The 23,484-nt window shown below is 37.0% G+C and overlaps 1 protein-coding gene across 1 annotated transcript; it reads left to right on the forward strand.

The window, feature by feature from the left end:
• The first annotated feature begins 269 nt into the window (after positions 1–269).
• On the forward strand, positions 270–23,337 carry LOC131965684 (sodium- and chloride-dependent GABA transporter 2-like). Its single transcript, XM_059328518.1, has 15 exons — positions 270–336; positions 6,879–6,995; positions 9,186–9,320; positions 9,414–9,554; positions 11,312–11,399; positions 13,176–13,308; positions 15,697–15,831; positions 15,919–16,022; positions 16,725–16,849; positions 17,049–17,161; positions 17,251–17,388; positions 18,247–18,349; positions 19,400–19,500; positions 21,676–21,846; positions 22,167–23,337. Exons 1-15 carry the CDS (start codon positions 270–272, stop codon positions 22,266–22,268), a joined length of 1,773 nt encoding a protein of 590 aa, XP_059184501.1. The 3' UTR covers positions 22,269–23,337.
• Positions 23,338–23,484: the final 147 nt, after the last annotated feature.

The raw sequence follows: 23,484 nt of genomic DNA on the forward strand, positions 1-23,484 counted from the left end.
AGCTAAGCTTTATTTTTTTTTTTTTTTTGAAATCATGATGAGCAATAAATTCAAGTTACTGCACCAGATCTGCAAACCTCCATAGTAAGCAGTGTTGTGCCTGAATGTATTATATAGAACTAGATTCAGCTAACAGTTTTTCTCCAGAGGCCACTCGCTGTAATGCAACGGAAAATTCTTCCCCATAAATCACAATTATAAAAGAGACTGTTTACGGGACACTTCAAACGGCTAATAAGGTCAATTATGCCTCTTGTTATTACGAATTTATGATCCACAGAGGTTTTATATTCATTAATATTTCATCGAGCCGTGAAAAACAAACTGGAGTCAGAAGTGCCGGCAGGAGAAACACTGTGTACTCAGTGGGCAGCATAATGTAACGCAAACTGAACAGGTGCCACCAGTTCTTATAATACATACAGACACACATTATCATGAACAGTATTGAGAAGTTTTCAAAAGCTATTTCCAGTCATTTTCATGTTTCAGTATGCCACAGAGGATCAGGAGATGCCAATCTTGATTATCACTGCCCATTAACATGCACTGTCACACACAAGTAGCCTTAATGACTAACACATTTAAAAAATAAAAAAAAATCCCCAGCTCCAAAGGTAGCGCACAAGAACACAGAATGCCTTTATAGGGAATCATGTAAGTGGTAAATTCTTATTCTGTGATATATTAAGCTTATTATACTATACTATGTACACATTTGAAATGGCTTTCCTTATATATTTTATTATTATCTCTATTATTTGGCTCTATATCTATGTTATAGTTTTGTGTTTCATTTCCCTGCATATATGTTTTTCATCTTTATTTCATTTTTAAAAAAATCATCTATCGTTTGATATAATTCAGTGGGGACCACGAGCCTGATTCTGCTACCAAGAAACAAACGGCTTCTGATAATTCACTTTTTTTTATTTTATTTAGCTTTGCCATGTAAGACTACCACACTCATCACATCTCACTGATGATGTGGTTTATTTACGGGTCTGCTTCACACTCAGTTTGTCATATAGAGGAATGTTTGAGTGGATTTTCTTTGAACAGATTGTACAGATATTCTCCTTTAAATAATACACTTAAGAGTAGTCATACTGTTTTTTTTGCTAGCTAAGTTCTGATATGGCACTGAGGTTGATCTGCTTAGTCTGTGGTTACAGACGTGTTTATATGTATAGAGAAGTGAGATGAATGTCAAGTGTGTCCAGGGTTCCAGAAGTAAAAGTCCCATTTCTTTTTTCTACAAAGAAAATGTTAGGCTGATTGCCAACATGCTCCCCCCTGCTGGCAGTCAGCCTAACAGGCATTAAAGCCTCCTGTTTGAATCACTACAGGGATTATAAAAGCATTCAAGTCAAAAGGTTAAAGAGTGTGTTTATGAAAACTTCTGGAGATAAATCTACTACAACTCCCAGGGAACCAGAACCAGAATCACGTGCCTCCGAGCTTATCAATGACAGTTAAAGTCATGAGTCTACTCCAAGAAACTTTTCAAGATTCAAGAACTTTATTGTTATTGTGCAGGCGCAACAAATTTGCAGTTTTGCCATCCTCAGCAGGTGCTTGAATACACACAAAGTACAGTCATGGAAAAAATTCTTAAACCATTGTTTTCTTCAATTTCTTGTTCATTTTAATGCCTGGTACAATTAAAGGTACATTTGTTTGGACAAATATAATGATAACAACAAAAACAGCTCATAAGAGTTTAGTTTAAGAGCTAATATCTAGCCATTTTCCATGGTTTTCTCTTTTAATAACCAAAATCATTATCAACAAAACCATGGAAAATGGCTAGATATCAGCTCTTAAATTAAACTCTTATGAGCTGTTTTTTGTTGTTATCATTATATTTGTCAAAACAAATGCACCTTTAGTTGTACCAGGCATTAAAATGATATTAGAGAAAACAAGGGTGATCTAATATTTTTCCATGACTGTACATATACAAGATTCACCCATAGTGCAATAGAAAATATACAGGGACAAAAAAGGACAAAATATTATGGAAACAAACACAAGTGAATACCAGTAGTTCAATATTCAGCAGCAGACACAGGGAGATATTGCACAAAAGTGGTTAAAAGTGACGAGATATTGCACAAAATGTCAGTCTTGCCACAAGCAGGAGTCATGACAGAGAGGAATAAATGGTCCAAAGTGTGGACAACAGCGCTGCTTGTAATGTCTGTAAAGTAATCATATCAAGGGATATGCTCAAACATTGTTCTACATTACATGGACTTAAATTCTATGAATGTTTCACAACTGAGCAGCACATCCAATATCCTGTTATAATAACATTAGCACTTTATTTCTATGACAAAGAAAACCCAAATGAAAACAAATGCTGTACTAATAATCTCTCATTTGGTCCATTTTAGACGTTTCCTCACTGTGTTCAGTTGTGTCAATGTGTAGAAATGTAAACGTTTATAACCAGAAACCATAACCCAACAGTATCATTACATTTCCAGATGGCAGTTTTTCTGTGTTCAAGAAGAAGAAAAATGGTCAAATATTTCTGGAACCCAGAATCAGTCAGCTGATTTTACTTGATTTTACACCGATATTGGCCTTTTATAAATACAGTCATGGAAAAAATTATTGGACTATTTTTTCCCCTTCAATTTCTTGCTCATTTTAATGCCTGGTACAACTAAAGGTACATTTGTTTGGACAAATATATTGATAACAACAAAAAATAGCTCATAAGAGTTTAATTTAAGAGCTGATATCAGGCCATTTTCCATGGTTTTCTTGATAATGATTTTGGTTATTATCAAGAATGGGACTTTTAGTCTTAAATTAAACTCTTATGAGCTATTTTTGTTGTTATCATTATATTTTTTTCAAAACAAATGTACCTTTAGCTGCACCAGGCATTAAAATGAACAAGATATTAGAGAAAACAAGGGTGGTCTAATATTTTTTTCCATGACTGTATATCAGTATATATTTTCCAATTTGCAGTGATATGAAAACAATATGATTTTCTTTATAGTGCAGGAAAAGCATTAGCCCCTCACTCGGGCTCTAACTGTTTTATTTGACAGATGTTTGAAAAAGGTTTCAGTCAGAGGACACAAGACATTCAGATTTATTTAGATGTCAAACATGCACCATTTTTGGAAGTTGATTCAGACTTTTGGACCCCACTGTAGTTGTTTTATTTACGCTGTCGAGATCTGTGACAGTTGATTCCTGGAAAATTGTCTTTGATTCCTTTGCAACATCATGGAGAGTGAAGATGAATCACTAAAGCTGCCGAAGGAACAATATGCTCTGACATAATATGTATTATGTCAATGTAAGAAATGTCACAATGAGAGTTTACATGATGTCACTGAATTAATATCAGAGGATCTCCTTCAGGTCTGCTTTTTAATAGTTCTTCTAGTCTTATTGTCTGTCTTTGACAGCTGTTGTTCTAGCATGTAACATTTAATTCCCCCCTCAAGTAAATCACAAAAAATCATGCCCTTTGTCAGGTGACTTAATGTGGACTTTGTTTTTTGTAAAATCATATCCATGATGTGAAAAATCAATAAATTGTGTTTCATATTGTGCCTTATTTGCAAAATCTAAGAAGTGTTTTTGCTGTAGTGAAATGTTGATGCAATGATTCCCATATTCTTGGCTGTGGCCCCCTGGTGTCCTGTGAAGGTACTGCAGGTGGGCCGAGGGATTATTTGCCATAAATAAATAAAAATATATATATTTTATTATATTTCAATTTTGTATTACTACAAAAATATTTATGATCAAAAGTTTTATATTAAAAGTAATCAGAAGAAATAAAACAAAACCATGGGATTTAAATTATGTGTTGATCTTTTTCTTGTCATTTTTAATCCGAAACAGGTCCAAATTCATCATTGGCGGGGAGTTAAAAGGAAAGCTTTTAATGGAGAATTTAACCAATTAAAATAGAAACAAATCTGAAAAATAAAATGAAGGACTCGTATGAAGCACTTAACAGCTGTGAAAGAAAAATTCAGATCCCTTACTTAAGTAAAAGTACTAATAACACACTGTGAAATTACTCCACAACAAGTGAAATGAATGCATTCAAAACTTACTAAAGTAAAAGTACAAAAGTATCAGCAGCTAAATGTACTTAAAGTATCGAAAGTAAAAGTACTTGTTATGCAGAATGGACCCTCTCAGATTATTTTATATATTCTAAATATATTATTTTATTATCATTATTATTATTATTATTATTATTATTATTATTATTATTATTATTATTATTATTATAATTATTATTATTATTATTATTAGGGTAGGGCTCATTTAACTACTTAATATACTGTTATGATGTTTATTTTATTTTTACTTTTTTCTAATGACTTTAACATTATCATGTTTTTATGTTAAATCTTGACCTGAAAAGTTACTTAACTTGTCAGCTAAGAGAGTAAAAAGTACAATATTTGTAGAAGTATTAAGTTACATATGTGGAAATACTCAAGTAAAGTACCTCAAAAGTACTTCAAAATTATACAGCACTTGAGTAAATGTACTTAGTTACATTCCACCACTGGTACTAAAGTAGTGACATGTTGCTGGGGTTAAGCCCCTGGTTTGTGTGGGCAGCAGAATTATTTCACTCCACTGAGTGCACTTAACACCAATTAAAGAGATTTGGCTGAAAGTTGTTAAAGCTGAAAATCCCACATTAGCATCCAACCAGGTGCAGCAGCTGCTGGAGGTGTCACACAGCAGTGAAAGGAAGGACCAAAGATCCGAAGTGCCCCCTGCTGTGACCATGAAATATTAAGCTGCAAAGAAATAATCCTGGAGGAGCAGAAGAGGTGGAAAGGCAGAGCTGCATAAAGAGCCAATAGACTAGGGGCAAGCTTAATGGTAAATTCCTAGAGAGTGAACAAGTACAGCTGCTCATTATAGACTTTTATAACTGCTATTTTTCAAAAGTCTTGTCACGTAAGTGTTATAATCACACCTCTTTCTATAGATTCTGTAGATTAAATGAATTCCTGAGTAAAAGGCTGACATCAGTTTAGCCTCAGGCATGGTAATAAGGATGATTGGTGGATCATTCAACCCTGGAACTGTCAGGGGGATGAGGTATGGGACACAGTTGCTGGACTGGATGGGAAAGGAGGAAATATCTAAATGAGGCAAAATGAAAAGAAAGCTGACTTAAGAAACAAACTCAGGAGGCATACAATAGCCCTTATAAACAAAAACACAAAAAATGGCTGTCAAGGAAGCCTTTAAGCACCACAGTGAGCTGGGTTTGGTAACTACCCATTGCAAAGAACCAGCACACTAGAAGACACAAGTAAACACTATGAGCAATCACTGAATACACGAAAGGGGAAGAGGAGATGCTCTCACTGCCTATAAAGGTGAGATAATGAGCACCTTATGATCAGCACAGAGCACTGGAACCAACTACATCTATAGGCCTCCCACACCTGGTCCAAATCAGGGTCAAGAGAGGTCAAGGTCAAGGTCAAGGTCAAGGTCACGTTTATTTCTAGAGCACCTTTTATACAACCAAGGTTGACCAAAGTGCTTTACATAAATGAATAACAACAACAACAAAATCCAATCCAATACAAGATACATAATTGAATAACAATAAACTCACAAATAACAATAAAAGACAATTTGATCTAATAATATATTACATGAGATGTGCAATACAACATACAGAAACAGCTTTCTTCTCACACAGGTTCGAAAGCCTGGGAGAAAAAATGAGTCTTAAGAGATGATTTAAAATTGTCCAAAGTTTTTGATGACCGGATATGCAGCGGTAAACTGTTCCACAACTTCGGGGCAGCCACTGCAAAAGAGCGATCGCCTTTTGTTTTTAGCATTTAGGCACATCCAGGTTTGACTCATTTGCAGACCTCAGAGCTCTGGTCGGTCTGTGAGCCTGTATGAGTTCCGTCAAATAAGCTGGAGCCAATCCGTTGGCTTCACACCAAGAGAGGTGTGAAAACTCCTCACAGGAACTCTTCTTCAGTATATGAAGATTTATGTATCTGTCATTTTAAATCATATCATGTCTTACTTTGCTTTTGATAATTTCCCTCTAAAATGAAGCATTTCACAAGTCATCGATTTTACGACTAGAACTCAACTCAGCACTTTGACTTTACTCTCAAGCCTAGAGCCATATAGTATTTTTACGTCTTTCCATAGGATTGTGACAATGTGATTTATTATTTACAGATAAAGTGTATATCTCCTCAATACTTTATTAATCAATCTCTTACAAACATATTACAAACAAAATGAAACCACCATTAACAGAAGACTCTGTCTGAAAACAAAATTATTCCAACTTTAGGGGCGACCGTGTATTAAAAACGAATCTATTATAGAAATATATTAGCCTATATTTTTATTTTATTGAGCATCATGACCATTACAATTGTGCATGTAACATTTAATACAATACAATCCTTCTCATCTCCACACAAAATATATTATAAAACAACTCAATATGTAATTACTAATAAAACTTGAGCTGACAGGTTGACAGGCTCAACTTCGTGATTGTGTTAAAAATTGTTTTGCTTCGGGCAAAACAAATTTATCTTCAGTCATCCATTTATTCTGCTAAAGTCTGCTTTCAAAGCATTCAACACCATGTCCAATTCGGAATTCATCACACTGAATTTATCTCTCGCCCTAGGCGCATGGTGGTTTTGTAAGTGGCAAACTTTTGGCAAGCATCCCGGTAACCTCCAGATAAAACAGCACCAGACAATCCCCTGCAAGTCAATCCAGAAACTCAGGGCCCCTGTTGCCATTGGACCACTTCTCCCTCAGCGGTATGGCAGACTCTGTGTGCTCGCCCAAGGCGGCCTCACAAACAGCCGAGGAGCGTGGCGAGTGGGGCAGCAAAAAGGAGTTCATCCTGTCAGTGGCTGGTGCGATTATTGGACTTGGAAATGTGTGGAGATTCCCGTATCTGTGCTACAAGAATGGTGGTGGTGAGTATTTCTGTTCATTATTCTCGACATGAATTATAGCGTCAGATCCTGCATGCAAACTTTTTTTTTTTTAACTCTTTCATTGTGGTGTAGAGAAAAACGCAAGTATTGTTTTATTATTCACCAAGGCATTATCATAAGGTTGATGCATTTGTTTTAATTCACTTGGTTAGCTTGCCTCTTTAAAAAGTTGCTATAAAACTTTAAAAGACTTGGTGTTTTAAAGGGGACCACAGTGGACTGGTAGCAACTGCACCTCTTAAGCTGACAAACATTTAGTTAACATTTGATGTATTATTATAAGTTTATTTAAGTTTATAAGTTTATACAAACTCATTCCCTTATTTACGCTACAAACCCTATCTAGGTAGATCTTTCCTACTTTCTGTGTCTCCCTCTGCTTCACAGTTGATGATTAAGGATCTGACAGGTTATGACAGGCTAAAAAAATAATCTACCGCCTTTGTTTGTGCAAAGAGCAGAGTCACATTCTTTGCTCAATGCCTCAGATTTTAATTAACTTGAAACACCACACTCCTCAGGATCATTTCACACCCCTCAGACTGAGCAAATTTATAAAAAGTAATGTAAACAGGATGGTAATGGTATGTTTTCACAGATTGTGTTAAGTGGTGGTTAGACTGAATTGTATGGTTGAGATTTCAAATTAATAACTTTTAAGACCACTCTTTAAAAGTAAAAGTGGTGTATTTAACCCTTCGCCAATGTTTCCAAAAATAATTATGATTTTCCCAAAGTACTTTTGACTTCATACAAATCCCAACTCTATCTGGAGTAAAGTGCACATGCCCAATCTGTCTCCTACACTGAGTTAAGGACAACTGATCAAAACAAACATGACTAGCCCTTTCACAATAATTACAATATCAACTCATCAAGCTCAGCAAATCTTATCAAAGTCATCTCCATATATCGTATGAAAATCAAGTCAGAGTTGTCCTTCTGTTAGGTTTAACTCAGCATCTATAGATGGACTTACAGCACAGCAGTCAAATGAGTTTTTATACATTTGTGACAGTAAAGTCATAGCTTCACATTATCTCTGATGATTACAACAGCAGCATCTCAGACATGAAGATAATAATAGTTTCACTTTTTCTGCATAGACTTTGTGGCAGATTACCTCGTCAGTGACGTGTGATGGAAATTTCCATTCTAGTTGTGACCTTTCCTGTGTTAAAGACTCCTCAATAACAGCTTTGTTTTCCTACTATTATACATACATAAATATACACATCCCCTATAAATTGTTGTACCTTTAATATAAACATATATTTCATAATATTTCTGCCATGTTTGTTTGGCCTTATTAAGTCTGTAGTTATTTATACTCCATCCTCACATTGCCTATATGCACCTGATTTTCCACTTGATAAACTTTACACAGAACAGTGAAATCAGAAATATTTGTGAATATGGTGAACTTTGTATGCATGGTTTGGCAGGTTAATTATGCTTTATTCACACTTTTTGTATTTATTTTAATATAATGTATTCCATAAATCAAAATATGATACAGTTACTATATAGATACAATAACCAACAACAACAACAATCAACTCAACTCAACTCAACTCAACTTTATTTGTAAAGCACTTTAAAACAACCACAGCCGCAACAAAGTGCTGTACATAAACAAACAGAACAAGCGACAATAAAATAAATAAAACAGGAAATAAACACTAAAATAAATAGATTCATTGCTTTTTAAAAGACAATTTAAAAAACAATAAATAAAAGCAAACCATAAAACACTAAAAACAAGAGCAGAGTCTCATGCGTGGTTAAAAGCCAAGGAATAAAAATAGGTATTAAGATTACTTTTAAAAATGGATAGTGAGGAGGCTTGTCTGATGTGCAAAGGTAGCTCATTCCATAGTCAAACAAACAACAACCCCAAAACCCCCAATATTATTATTTTTTTAAAAACAACTTAAAATGCAGCCTTCACCCCCCACCCCCATAGCACCTCAATAATTCTAACAGAAATATACAGACCTATATACAAATAGTAATCATATACCTGTATCTACATACATAACTATACACATCCTAAGTTCTGAGTGGACCTTGTGGTTCTTTATACTCCGAAATATTTATGATTTTTCATTATAGTGCACTGTGTATGCGTGGTGCATCATTTTAATAATGCTTTATTCACGCTTGCAGGCGCATTCTTCATTCCTTACATCCTGTTCCTGGCGGTCTGTGGCATTCCTCTGTTTGTACTGGAGACCGCACTGGGCCAGTTCACCAGTCAGGGAGGAATCATGTGCTGGAGGAAGGTCTGCCCCTTGTTTGAAGGTGAGGTCTACCTGCCAGGAGTTCCGCAAATAAAGACAGAAATACTACAGCAATGAAATGTCAACTTCTTTTTTTTTTTTTTGCTGCTTCTAGGCATGGGATACGCCAGCCAATTGATCATTTTCTATGGAAGTATCACCTACATTGTGATCTTAGCCTGGGCTCTCCTTTTCTTTTTCTCTTCCTTCTCTGGCGAGCTGCCATGGGCCACCTGTAACAACACATGGAATACAGGTTAAAAACAAATATCAAGCATTTTCACTACTATCTCTCTCCCACACACATACCACTAACTTAATCATTTTTTCAGAAATATCAGTGAGAGTTTCATATTTTACACAATTAATCTGAATACTAACATACTAACAACGGAAATGTTTAGCCATTTCATTATATTCATAAGTATGATGTATTTTTACAATTCTACAATGTCATTTAGCAGACACTTTTTTCCAAAGTGACGTGCAGTTGAGAGTTAATACAACACAAGCAAAGATGAAGTCAGTGAATAACACAAGAGAAAGGGCCATGGGTTCCAGTCTATTAGGATGTAAGTGCTTTTCGGTAGTAAGAGCGGTCAGTGCGAATAGTTTTTTTTTTTTTTTTTTTTTAATATATACAGTCATGGAAAAAATTATTGTGTAGTTTATGTGTGCAGGTGTTCAGTAAAGAGCTGGGTCTTCAGTCTCTTCTCAAAGATTGAGAGGTACTCAGCAGACCGGATGGGGTTTGGAAGCTCGTTCCACCATCTGGGAACTACAGAAGAGAAGAGTCCAAAATGAGATGTTAGAGCTCTTCAGCAGCGGAGGAGCCAGGCGCCTTCCACTCAAAGAATGTAGTGGGCAGGAGGGTTTGTGGGCCTGAACAAATGAGTTTGGATATGAAGGAGTTGTTGTGATTGCTTCGTCAGGTAGGGGCTGATTTTCCTGATGTTTTATAGGGCGAATCGACATGATCCTGCAATTGTGACCACAAAACTTAAAGGTCATTTGGTCATCAATCATGATACCCAAGTTCCATGCAGAGCCTTATGGTTCCATAAGGCTGGACGGGCTGGGATGACAAGAAGCTCTGTCTTAGAGAGGTTGAGCTGAAGGTGGTGTTCTGTCATCCATGTGGAGATATCCGCAAGGCAAGCAGAGATACGGGCCGAGACTGTGGGGTCGTTTGGTGGGAAGGAAAGGAACAGCTGGGTATTGTCGGCATAATAATGGTATGAGAAGCCATGATTGCGGATGATTGCAGCAATTGAAGTGGTGTAAATTGAGAAGAGAAGGGGGCCAAGCACTGATCCTTGAGGCACCCCAGTGGACAGGTTTTGTAGTTTGGACACTTCCAAGATACTTTAAAAGATCTCCCTGAGAGGAAGGACATGAACCATCGGAGGGCAGATGAGGATTTGGTGGTTGATAGTGACGAAGGCTGCAGAGAGGTCCAGCAGCAATAGAGCTGATGTTTGACCAGCGGCTCTAGCCGGGCGCAGTGATTCTGTTACGTACAGGAGTGCATTCTCAGTAGAGTGACCCTGCTTGACTGATTTGGATCGTACAGGTTGTTCTCGGAAAGGAACCTGGAGACTTGGTTCAAGACTGTGCACTAAGTAGGAGTGAGACAGGTCTGTAGTTTTCGAGCAGGTTTGGATGTTAGAGGACATAGATTGTTAAAAGAGGCGGCTAGAGAGGAACAGGGAGTGTCTTTGGCCTCATTAACAGCAAGTGAAGAAAAATCCTTGAGAGGGTGGAGATTGGCCGATACCTCATTTGAGAGCTGTGTTGATGTAAGGCTTTGGCAAAAGGAGACCTTTTTGGAGGAACTGAAGTGTTCTCCAACAGAGACCGATAGTAATTACCTAAACTGGTTAATGGATCCGTATGCAACACTTAAATGGATCTGTATGCAACACTTTACCATGTAGTACTGATCAATAATTTGTTAATTGAGAATGCATTTTCAGTTGTAACTGTGTCTAACAATACTTTGATATATTCTAGATTCTTGTGTGGTATTGAACAACTATAATGCCACTCCTAACTGGACTTCGCCTGTGAATGCATCATCCTCTGTAACAGAGTTTTGGCAGTAAGTTTTTGTCCAAATTACATAGAATTAAGTAGACATTTGTTAAAGATTATCAAAGCATGACAAGATAAATAACTAGTATTTGCATTTTGGTGTGAAAGGGAAAACAGAGCTTTTCCATTCAGACTACTTAAGGTATTGTCTGGCACTTGCAGTGATGTAGTGATGATCACTCTTATTTTGCACAAATGTATTGTGTATTGGTGTCATGAAATTCCAAACACTAATTAAAAAATGTGGGTGTGGAGAGCAGGGCCGGTTCTAGCCCATTGGCTGCCCTAGGCGATACTGAGATTTTGCGCCCCCCCCCCCATGCTGTACACCAGCGGTTCCCAAACTTTTTCAGCCGTGCACCCCCTTCTTCGTCCCAACTGGGTTGATGCACCCCCAATCCCCCACCTTCAAAAAAACCAAAATGCAATAAGAGTTTTTATAGCCATATTGAAGGTGGAGGATGATGAGAGGCTCAGGATCAGAGGCAGAAAGCAGATCAGTTGGGAAAATGTCATAATATTTTGAGCTGCGTTGAACAAAAATTGCAGCAAATTTAAATGAGCGTGGAGTGAACACAACCCAGTCATCATAAAACAGGTTGGAAAAATGATACAAGAACAAGAAGATAACTTCTTCTACGCTTCATTATAAGATGAAAAACAACCAAAAATAGATGCAAAAATGACCAAAGATGACACAAAATCATCAAAATAGACACAAATTGACCAAAAATACATGTAAAAATTACAAAACAACCAAAAAATAGATGCAAAAATGACCAAAATAGATGCAAAAATGAACAAAAAATGACACAAAATTGAATAGCCTGTATTTATTAATTAATTAATAACACGTCTTTATTGTGTGGGGGTAAAAAATTTAATTGTGTCATTATCAGACCGCCATTACATTTTTCATCTCGCGCACCCCCTAGCAGCAGCTCACGCACCCCCAGGGGTCCACGCACCACACTTTGGGAATCCCTGCTGTACACTAATATTTGATACATGAACTACAAGGTCTCAGAACATTTTTATTTTTAGAAACTTTGGAACTTTACCAACAACAACTGAACTGAAAATAAGAATAAATAAATGAGAAAACACAGATCTGTTGATTGTAAAGACTGAAAATAAATAAAATGTACAAATGCAATAAAAATAAATATAAAAAATTAAGAAATGTAAAAATGTAAGTACTATGGTATTTCACCATCAAAGGTTAAAGTTATGTGGTATTTCACCATCAAAGTGTAAAGTAGACGTATCATATTTTATATAATATAATATTACATTTTCATTCGAAATATGGGTTGGGGCATGTTCATTTAATTCAATGAGGGTTTTATTGCCCATGCTTTTTAAAAAATGTTTCGTTAATCAATGTTGTTAAAACAAAGATGTATGCTTAAGGGCGCCACAAGGGGGCGCCCCCTGCCAATTTGGCGCCCTAGGCAGCCGCCTTGGTGGCCTGTAGGAATAACCGGCCCTGGTGGAGAGTCTTTAACAATTTTAGCGACTACCACTCTTTTAGATTGACCATTTTAACTAATTTTTATACCCTTTTACTAAATCACACATAGAGCTACTCATTTATTTTTGCAGATTGTTAACTGATCTCATCACTGAACTCATTTTTTATCAGCTTGCATAAGAGTTGGCTTGCTTACATTTTTAAACCTTTAAGGCAATTTAGTTTAAATGCAATAAGAACTAATAATGTGAATGATGGTGATGCTGTGATGTATATTTCCCCAAATAATTAGTTAATTACTCCTTACAGACGACGGGTGCTAAACATGTCCACTGGCATAGAGACCTTGGGAAACATACAGTCGGACCTTTCTTTGTACCTTCTTCTGGGATGGATCATCTGCTACTTCTGTGTCTGGAAGGGAGTGAGATCCACAGGAAAGGTAAGACTGAAAGGACAAATCCTGACTCAGAATTGTCTTGTTATGCTTATCATTCTTCATGTCTTCAACTCATCTTTATGCCGCCACACCTGTGACAGCCATGGTGGGGAGCCTAACACCTGCTCTCGCTTATCTTGGGGTAATCCAACAAGTAATGACAAGAAGTATCCTTAAGGTCGGCCTGTCTGGACACAGATAAGACAGATTCTTCAAAGTTTGTTCCTTGGGCCCCTTCAATTTTTTTTGAGCTGAAACACAAACACACACAAAAAGCATATTTCTCTCAAAATTTGCTCACAAATGTGTTTAAATCTGTGTTCGTGAGCACTGACAGGTGTCGAATATCCAGATGCTAATTAGACAGCATGATTATTGCACAGTTGTGTTCATGCTGGTCACAATAAAAGGCCACTCTAAATAAGACACAGGGTGCACAAATATTAAATGATGCGCATGCAATTTAAATCAAACTCGGATTACTCACATATTAAGATAAGATAAGATAAGATTTCCTTTATTACAACAGGAAAATGTCCAGTATTACAGCAGCAAAAGGATTAGCAAGATAGAGAGGAGCTTCATTAAAATATAACAATAAATAGTAAACAAGCAGTATAAACTAGAAATAAATATAAAATATAAAAAATATTAACAATTTAGACATGTAGAAATGTAGAAAGTATTAACAATTTAAACAAAAGGAAAATAACATTTAGGAACATTAGGCTATATACAGTTGCAAGAAAAAGTATGTAAACCCTTTGAAATTACCTAGTTTTTTGCATTTATTTGTCATGAAATGTGTACTGATCTGTATCTAAGTCCCAAATATGGACAAACACAATATTCTTGACCTAATACCATGCAAACAATTATAATATTTCATGTTTTTATTGAATATATCCATGAAACATTCATAATGCTGGTAGAAAAAGTGAACCCTTTAGCTAATGACTCCATTGAGAGCTAATTTGAGTCAGGAATTAGCACACTTGGAGTCCTTACAATGGATTGAGATTTGAGTGAGGTGTAGAAATACTTTGACCTGTAAAAAAACACCGCACATTTGAACCATGCCTCACAAAAAAGAGATCTCTCCGAAGACCAGATCAAGAATTGTTGATTGCATCAGACTGTAACGGGTTAAAAAGTAACCTCAAGACTATTTACCAGTCCATAGTTAGACAAATTGTCCACAAATGGAGACAATTTAATACTGTGGCGACTCTCCGTAGAAGTGGGCGCCCAGCCAAGTTCACTCCAAACGCAAACGCTCAATGCAGAAAGCTCAGTGAGATTAAAAAAAAACAAAACAACATTGTTAACTCAAACAAGGTTTGACATGAATCTCATTTACTCTAAATGTTTATAAAACTTCACTAATATGCAAAGTCATAACCACTTACTATATATGTATAGCATTAAAGAATATGATAGTCAGCTTTGTCAAGCCATGCAGTCTCTCTATTTTTCAATCCACGTTGTAGATGTGATGGATTCTTCAGAAGAGTGGAGATGAGTCTGCATTGGTGCACAGATATTCACATTATGGACTGGATTCTGGTTCATTGTCATGTTGGTTAATAGAAGAAACAGATTTCAAAATGAATGCAGATGCAGATGGGCTTATTTAAAGCCTCCACCTAAAATGTCATTAGAAAGTAATAAACTGATAATAGAAAAAACAAATGTATAACATCAACAAGTTATAATGACAATAACAAAAACAAATTAAAAACAAAAATGAACATGTTAAAAAAGTATATTTGTGTGTGAACTACAATTTCAAAACAGCAGTTAAATGAGCTTTCAGACATCTTTTGAAGCATTTTACAGAGATGGAGTCCCTTGCCAGATGGGAAAAGGTATTCCATAATTTGGTCCCTAAATTGAACAACAAATTGACCTCTGCATGTCAGAAATCTTGGAGGATGAAGATCTAAAGATTGACGTGTTGAATAAGAGTGAATCTGAGAATTACATTTAAAATAAGTCTTAAAGTGCTTTGGAAAGTTTTCATGATCTGAATATACCTTAAAAATAAAAACACATATTTGAGAAATATTGATGTCATGAACAGTAAGTATTTGGAATTTCTGAAAGAGGGCTACAGATGAGGCATGTGACTCAGATCGGGTTGCCATCCTAACAAAACGTTTCTGAAGAACCAAAATTCTATGGAGTGTAGTAGGAAAGGTGCTTGCCCAAACTATATTACAATATGAAAGATATGGATAAATTAAACTATAATAAAGTGTATGAAGACAGTTTGTAGTTACCAAATTACTAATCCTCTTAATTATACCAATAGATTTGCTCTAGCATCTTTCAACAACTGTAGGTTATTATGCCTAATTTGTAACGAAATCATTTTCTGGTCATATGTAGGCTGTCTACTTCACAGCCACATTCCCGTTCGTCATGCTGGTGGTGCTGTTTCTCAGAGGCATGACCCTTCCTGGAGCGTTTCATGGTATCAAGTACTACTTGTACCCCAATCCTGCACGGCTCGCCGACCCACAGGTTTTATTCAGCCTATATTCTAATTCGCATTGGACTACTCTATTTCTCTCAACAGTAGGAGTATAATAATGTGTGCCTGGTTTATAGGTTTGGATGGACGCTGGAACCCAAATATTTTATTCCTATGCCATATGTTTGGGATGCCTGACAACACTTGGGAGCTACAACAAGTACAACAACAACTGTTACAAGTGAGTACTTCAAGACATGATGGTGAATAAAATCACAAATTTATTACCTGCAGTTGTAATGAAGGAATAGTTCAGATTTTTTAAACATTTGGTTGTATAAGGTATTTATCCATAGTCAGTCATAGTCAGTCCTACAGTAGATGGTGGAAGTGCTGTGGAAGAGGGAAGCAAATTAAATATTTTATTTTATTGTAAATGTATTTTAGCCACCTAAAGAAGGCTCACATAAATATAATCAGTATCAGTTTAAGTGCAAGCTATATTTAGAATACTTTCACCACTTAACGTTGCCGTCAAACAACCCTGTCTGATGGAAACTGAAGCTTTTATATTCAGTAATAATTATAAAAACATTAATTTAACCTTGCTGAACACGGGAGTTGCTTGTTGTTGCTTCACTTCCTCAATTATTTAGTTTATTTGTGTTAAGGTGTGACTTGTTGTCACACAACAACACAAATAAAACAACCTTTAAAACATTCAAACTCAGCTCATGGCATCCAAAATAATCAGCGATACTATTATATAAATAAAACACTATCGATGTCCTAAATCTCAAGCTTGAAAAAAACAAAAGTGATTTAGTTTAGTTTAATTAAATTTTAATCTATTTATGTGTATGTGTATTATTTTACTGTAATGCTTGAACAGGCCTGTGTTTCAAAGAGAGAAATAAAGAGCCAGTGCATTGTTCCTTTGCAGAGATTCCTTTTATCTTTGCCTGTTGAACAGCGGGACCAGCTTTATATCTGGCTTTGCTATTTTCTCCATTCTGGGCTACATGTCACAAAAACAGGGTGTCAACATCTCTTCAGTTGCTGAGTCAGGTACGAATCTGCTGTATATCTAAAGTTCTTTAAACTGTCTGACTATATAGTGTTTATTAAAGTCCTTGGAATTAAATTGCGCAGTGAAATCTGACAGCTTGAAAATGACACTAACGCCATTCACTTTTGTTGTTTTTAGTTTTTCCTGCCAACATGGCGGTGTAAACAACCTCAGTTTCTATGTTGTTTCACTCTGCAGGTCCTGGCCTTGTGTTTATAGTCTACCCACAAGCTGTGACCCTTATGCCGTGGCCTCAGGTCTGGTCCGCATGCTTCTTTGCCATGATCATCTTGTTGGGTATAGATGGACAGGTCAGCTTCAGCCTACCTTATGTCTCCTAAAAATGCCCTTTGATGTTTCTTCTTTTGTTAACTTAACTTGTCTTTCTGTCATCCTGCAGTTTGTTGGGCTTGAAAGCATCATGACGTCTTTGACGGACATCTTCCCTTCCCAAATCCGAAAAGGATATCGCAGAGAGCTTGTCTTGTTGCTAATGTGTGTTCTTTGTTATGCGTTTGGCCTACTTCTGGTGACACAGGTAAGCTGTAAAGCCAGGAACACACCGGCCAGACTATCGGGCGTTGGGGACAGTCAGGGACAGTCTTACGACGTCGGGTACGTGTCTGTTTGGTGTGTTCATCTGCGTTGGGGAAGCGCGGAAGCTGCCGGGCCTCGTTGGGAGATTAGACTCGTCGGGTCCTCTGATTGGTTGTGTGCTAGCTATGGGCGGATCTGATTGGCGGTGCCCTTGCGAATCAGCGCGGTGTGTGGGAGGGGTGGAAGTGACAAGAGTAAACATAAACACATGGCACGAGAGAGACAACTACATTTTGTTTCGTTTTTTGCATCGTTTTTAGAAATACAGCCGATCAGCCGGAGTGACCATTTTTTGCCAAAACATACATAACTTCTTTTCAAAACTAATAACAAGCTTAATGCCGTGTGCGCCTTATTTTTAATCTCCATGGTTACTTCTATGGTTTCTCCGTTACGTCATTTCCTGTTTTTATGTTTTGGATTACAGTCACGAGACTAGCACCAACTGTTGTTAGGGAGACTTATTGCATCTCGCGCAAGCGCAGAACGTACAGGCTGCTGTGTAGTCGGCAGTCGTCATGGCGATGTGTTTCACTGCTTTTTTTCACCCGACTGTGTCCGACGAGAGCCGACAGAATCGTCGAACAAGAGCTCGTCAGCGTGTGTGTGGTGGCCTTAAAGTAATTTAAGAAAGTAATTTATCACGTGAGAGTTATCAAATAACTCTCAATACACAGCACGTAAACTGTATCTTCTACCATTTGTTTAATGTACTTACATCAATGAGAGCTTTTTATTTAGTTAAAAAAACAATAGCCAGTTTGTCTCCTAACAATTTTATTGTCTGTTTTACTTTTAGGCTGGCACATACATTCTGCAGATCTTTGATCATTATGTATGCAGCGGTCCCACACTTCTTCTGCTGGCAATCCTCCAGTCTGTGGTTATTGGATGGATTTATGGTAAGACACAACTGTCTTTGCTTACACTACCAGTCAAAAGTTTGGACATACCTTCTCATTCAATGTTTTTTCTTCTACTTGATTTAATATTAAAAACATCAAAAATATGATGGAACACATAAGGAATTATGTAGTAAACAAAAAAGTGTTAAACAAACCAGAATCTGTTTTGTATTTCAGATTCTTAAGGTTAAGGTTGAACGTTATTGTCCCCAAAGGGAAATTTGGCTTGGGCACAGTGCATTGTTGCTTCATAAAAAACTCTTGCTTTGATGATCTCAAACACATTAAGAAGGCAAGAAATTCCACAAATTAACTCTTTACAAGGCACACCTGTTAACTGAAAACCATTCCAGGTGATTCATGAATCTGACTGAGAGAAAGTGTGCAAAGCTGTCATCAAAACAAAAGGTGGCTATTTCGAAGAATCTAAAATACAACACACTTAACAAAACGATAATTCCATGTGTGTTCTTTCATAGTTTTGATGTCTTCAGTATTAATCTACAGTGTTGAAAATAATAATAAAAAAAAAACATTGAATGAGAAGGTGTGTCCAAACCTTACTGTATGTATCATTGACATCACACTAATTGTACAACCTTATAACCAATGTCCCTATTTCAAACTAATATACTGCATGTTGATTATTAAGGTTTTATATATATAGTGGGGCTACACGGTGGTGTAGTGGTTAGCACTCTCGCCTCACAGCAAGAGGGTCGCCAAAAACATGCCCATAGGTTTAATTGGGGACTCTAAATTGCCCGTAGGTGTGAATGAGAGAATGATTGTCTGTCTCTATATGTCAGCCGTGCTATAGTCTGGCGATCTGTCCAGGGTGTACCCCGCCTCTCGCCCAATGTCAGCTGGGATCGGCTCCAGCCCCCCGTGACCCGAGTGCAAATAAGCGGTTAACGATAATAGATGGATGGATGTATATATAATGTTCTTGCCCTAAAGTGGCTTAAGTAAGCAACCTAAAAATGTTTTTTTAAGTGAATTTTAGTGTATACATGCTGTGTGTGTGTGTGTGTGTGTGTCTTCAAGGTGCTGAACGCTTCTCTGACAACATTGAAGACATGATTGGCTACAAACCTCTATCACTGATCAAGTACTGCTGGATGTACGGCACGCCTCTTGTTTGCAGTGTAAGTATTTTAAGGAGGCCAGAATACGTTTATTTATTAGAGATGGGCGGATGATACTGAAGCACCAAAGCTTCTGTGCTGTTTCAATACATTGTGTGACTGTAGTACTTTGCTAAGAAGATCGGAGAATTACTGATAAATGTGTTTGCATATCTGTATATGTATAGGAGTTTGCGTGTGTAAGCCTGGAGACTCGCCTCGCCCTGCAACCCAGTCAGCCAGTGTCTCAGTTCGCCAGAATGTCAAAGCGATATCACAGCAGTTGCCATGGAGACAGCCTTGGTCAGGCACCAGACAGAAGCAGACAGTCAACAGGTGTCTGTAGGAGGTGGAGGAGGGTCAGAGCAGTTTTGCTGCAGTGTACTTCCAGGGGAATTTGTTTTCCAGTAACAGTCTTTAGGCCAGAGTTGTTGAGAGGGGGCCAGATAAGATTGGAATTTGGACTTAGGTGAGTGGCAGCATTCAATTTACATGGCTACCCGTCTTGTCCATACTGGTCTCCGGATCGATCAATCCGGATCGATAAGCCAGGGCAATGCCTAAACCAATCAGCAAAAGACCTGTAATCATGGTTCAGAATAGGTAAAGATCTTCAGCGTCCTACACGGAAAGAGCCGCCAGGCCCACGACCCGCCACCTCTCCCACGAGTCCATCGTGAAGCCAGCTGCAAACGTCCCGACAGGTGGGCTCCCCCAAACCCTGGCTTCTCGTCGAGAAGATGGTGTCAATTCACCTATGGCTAAGCCACACCCCCAAACGCAATAAACCAATCACAGTGCGCATAGCTAACTCAATACACTCCGACATTCTCTGCTTCCACATCCATTGAAATGCATTGGAGTTTTCAGTCGTTTTTATGTGTTTTTTCTTGAGATTTTAAGTTTAAAATGGTCAAACGGTGTGCATGGGGTACCTGCAACTCTGACACGAGGTATCCCGAGAGGCTGGGCAACGGGGTGTATTTTCTACCATTTCCTAAGCCACATCTCAACCCAGATAAGTGTCTGAGAGACCAGTTGATCAAATCCATGGTTTTTAGTGCAGAGAGAGTCTCTCAAAGTACAAGACAGTAGACAAGACACAAGAGAGTAGCGAAGCAGGGAAGATAGGGGAGAAAAAAGTGTGACTGCCTCCGTTCAGAGCCAGAGAGAAAGAGAACATAGGCTTGTTGGACGTTAGAGATCAGCACCACGGACAGCACCATGGATTTATCTATAGACAGCACAGTTAGCTTACCAGTTAGCAGCTGGATTCTTGCAGGTTTACCAGATCGCACATCTACCATGCCAGGGCTCAAGTAAGGCAGTGGATTTCAACAACTTGAAGTTCTGACCAATCTGGCAGACAAGACTAACATAATAAAAACGAACCTGCACTTCGCCAACTGCATATTAGACTGAAACTCGGGTGCTTCGGCCCCTCTTGAAAGGCTGCTGTAAGTTTCACCGGCAATGCAGAATGTCACTGTGTTTGCTACGATGAACCCTGGAAGCTTTAATATTTTTCAAAACAAAAATACAAAAACAGCCCTAAAGCTTCATAAGACTTCATCCACCCATTTCTAATCGTCATATAAACCAGCTTGCCTTTTGTTTCAACAATGTTTATATAGTGATTATTAGCAGTGGTGGAATGTAACTAAGTACATTTACCCAAGTACAATTTTGAGTTAGTTGTACTTTACTTGAGTATTTCCATTTTATGTAACTTTGTACTTCTTCTTCACTGCCTTTTGAGGCAAATATTCACTACATTTAGCTGACAGCTTTAGTTACTTTTCAGGTCGAGATTTAACATAAAACCGCAATAAATTTAAAGTGATTAGACATTTTTTAATTATACCACATACATGTGAATTAAGTAGTTAAAATGAGCCCTATCTTTTCTAAATTAAAACCCTGCTTACATAAATGCATCATTACATATAATATCATAATATTATTTGGAATATATAAAACAATCTGAGTGGGTCCATTCTGCATAACGAATACTTAAACTTTTGATACTACAAGTACAATTTGATGCTGATACTTTTGTTCTTTTACTTCAGTAAGTTTTGAATGCAGGACTTTTACTTGTAGTGGAGTAATTTCACAGTTTGCTATTAGTACTTTTACTGAAGTAAGGGATCTGAATACTTTTTTTCACCACTTATTATTTGCTTCCCTTCAAAGGGCACACTTGTGTTTCTGCTCCTGAGATACAGCCCCCTGAGGTTCAACAACTCCTATGTGTACCCTTGGTGGGCGTACTGGATCGGCTGGTTTCTGACCTCATCGTCTCTTTCAATGGTTCCCGTGACGATGATCTGCAAACTGGCCAAAGGAAAAGGGACTCTCTGGCAGGTCAGTTATTTTTTTTTACAACCCCGATTCTAAAAAAAAAAAGACAGAAAAGACAGAATAACAAAATGCATCAAATTTAGTATGAGTGTATATACATACTTACATGTATATTTACATCAAAAGTTTCACAGTTTGACCATTAGATATCTTGTCCCTTTAGTGTATTCAATAAAATGTCATATTGCCCAACTTTGTGGGAATCAGGGTTTTATTTTACAGTTATTTTACAATTTTAAGAAGCATTTGAATTTTTTTTAAACATATTTTTTGTTGCCTGTGTTTAGTGCATGCTCTTTGACAATATTAATACTCTTCTATAGCGTCTCAAGGCAAGCTCCCAGCCTGCACATGACCTTCCAGTGATGACAAAGGAAATTGCAAACATCAATGCGTCGCTGCATGGACAAAAATGCGATGTGTGATGAAAAAATCTTGTTTTCCTTATATATATACAGAGAGAGAGAGAACAAGAAAGAGTAAACAATTTTCTCTAAATATTTTTTTTAAGTAAAAAATGTGGCGGTTAGTATTCCTTTATTATTGATTAATTCGTTTTAAGGTTTGGTGACCTAATCTGAATGCAGATTATTAAATGTTTAATATAGGAGGGTTTTTTAAATGGTTAAATTATGTTTGTTACAGAATCTTTTATGTTTTATATGTCGGGCATTACTGTAGCTTCAGATTAAGGACTGCTCACATGTTATCGAATGAACCTGCTGAACTTTGAATTGGTGTGAAATATACAATCAATCACTGTGAGCACAAGTACAGACAGTACAACAGGGTTTGAAAGTAAGAAAGCCGTTACTCTCGTGTGGAATAATAAGCCTGTGCTGAGAGCTAGCTTATGAGCCAGCTGTCTGCTAGTTATTTTGTTAATTCCATCCTTCTTCTCTTCAAACACAGCAAACAGCTCAATGTCCGTTCTGCTCCTATTATATTTCTATCAAACAACCCAACAGCTGTCACACATTTCTTATTCTGTTTCCTATATTTATGAGGTGGTACTGCACATTAAAATATGTTTTATTTTTAGCTGTAAACTTCATGAAATACATCATTGCTGGTGTCAACACTGACATTTCTTACTAAATGTATAAAAATTTGAATTTTATGGTTGTAAAAAACATTCAACATCAACTGTTTTAAATCATCACTAAACCTTTCAAACTACAGGAGCATCTCAATAAATTAGAATATCATAGAAATTTTTTTTATGTCAGTAATTCAATTAATAAAATAGAAATAACACATTATACAGATACATTACACACAGAATGAAACATTTCATGTCTTATTTTTTTAATTATAATGATTATGGCTTACATTTAATGAAGATCTAAAATTCAGTGTCTCAAAAAATGTAATATTACAAAAAAAACAATCATAAAAAGTATGTTTAATATGGAAATGTTGGCCTCTGAAAAGTATGTCCATCTATGTGCACTCAATACTTGGTTGGGGCTATTTGAGTTGAACTACTGGAAATGGACTTTTTCATGATTACATTACATTACATTACATTACATTACATTACATGTCATTTAGCAGACGCTTTTGTCCAATGATATTCTAATTTATTGAGATGCACCTGTACATGCTGACTTAGAGTCCGCTGGCTGGGACTTTTCTTTG

Source organism: Centropristis striata, chromosome 3 (genome assembly GCF_030273125.1).
Source record: "Centropristis striata isolate RG_2023a ecotype Rhode Island chromosome 3, C.striata_1.0, whole genome shotgun sequence".
NCBI classification, from domain to species: Eukaryota; Metazoa; Chordata; class Actinopteri; order Perciformes; family Serranidae; genus Centropristis; species Centropristis striata.

Coding starts and splice junctions, on each gene's coding strand:
- LOC131965684 (XM_059328518.1), top strand. CDS start 270: ATGATCCACAGAGGTTTTATATTCATTAATATTTCATCGAGCCGTGAA. Junction 13,309..15,696: donor GAGTGAGATCCACAGGAAAG/GTAAGACTGAAA, acceptor GGTCATATGTAG/GCTGTCTACTTCACAGCCAC. Junction 21,847..22,166: donor GAAAAGGGACTCTCTGGCAG/GTCAGTTATTTT, acceptor ACTCTTCTATAG/CGTCTCAAGGCAAGCTCCCA.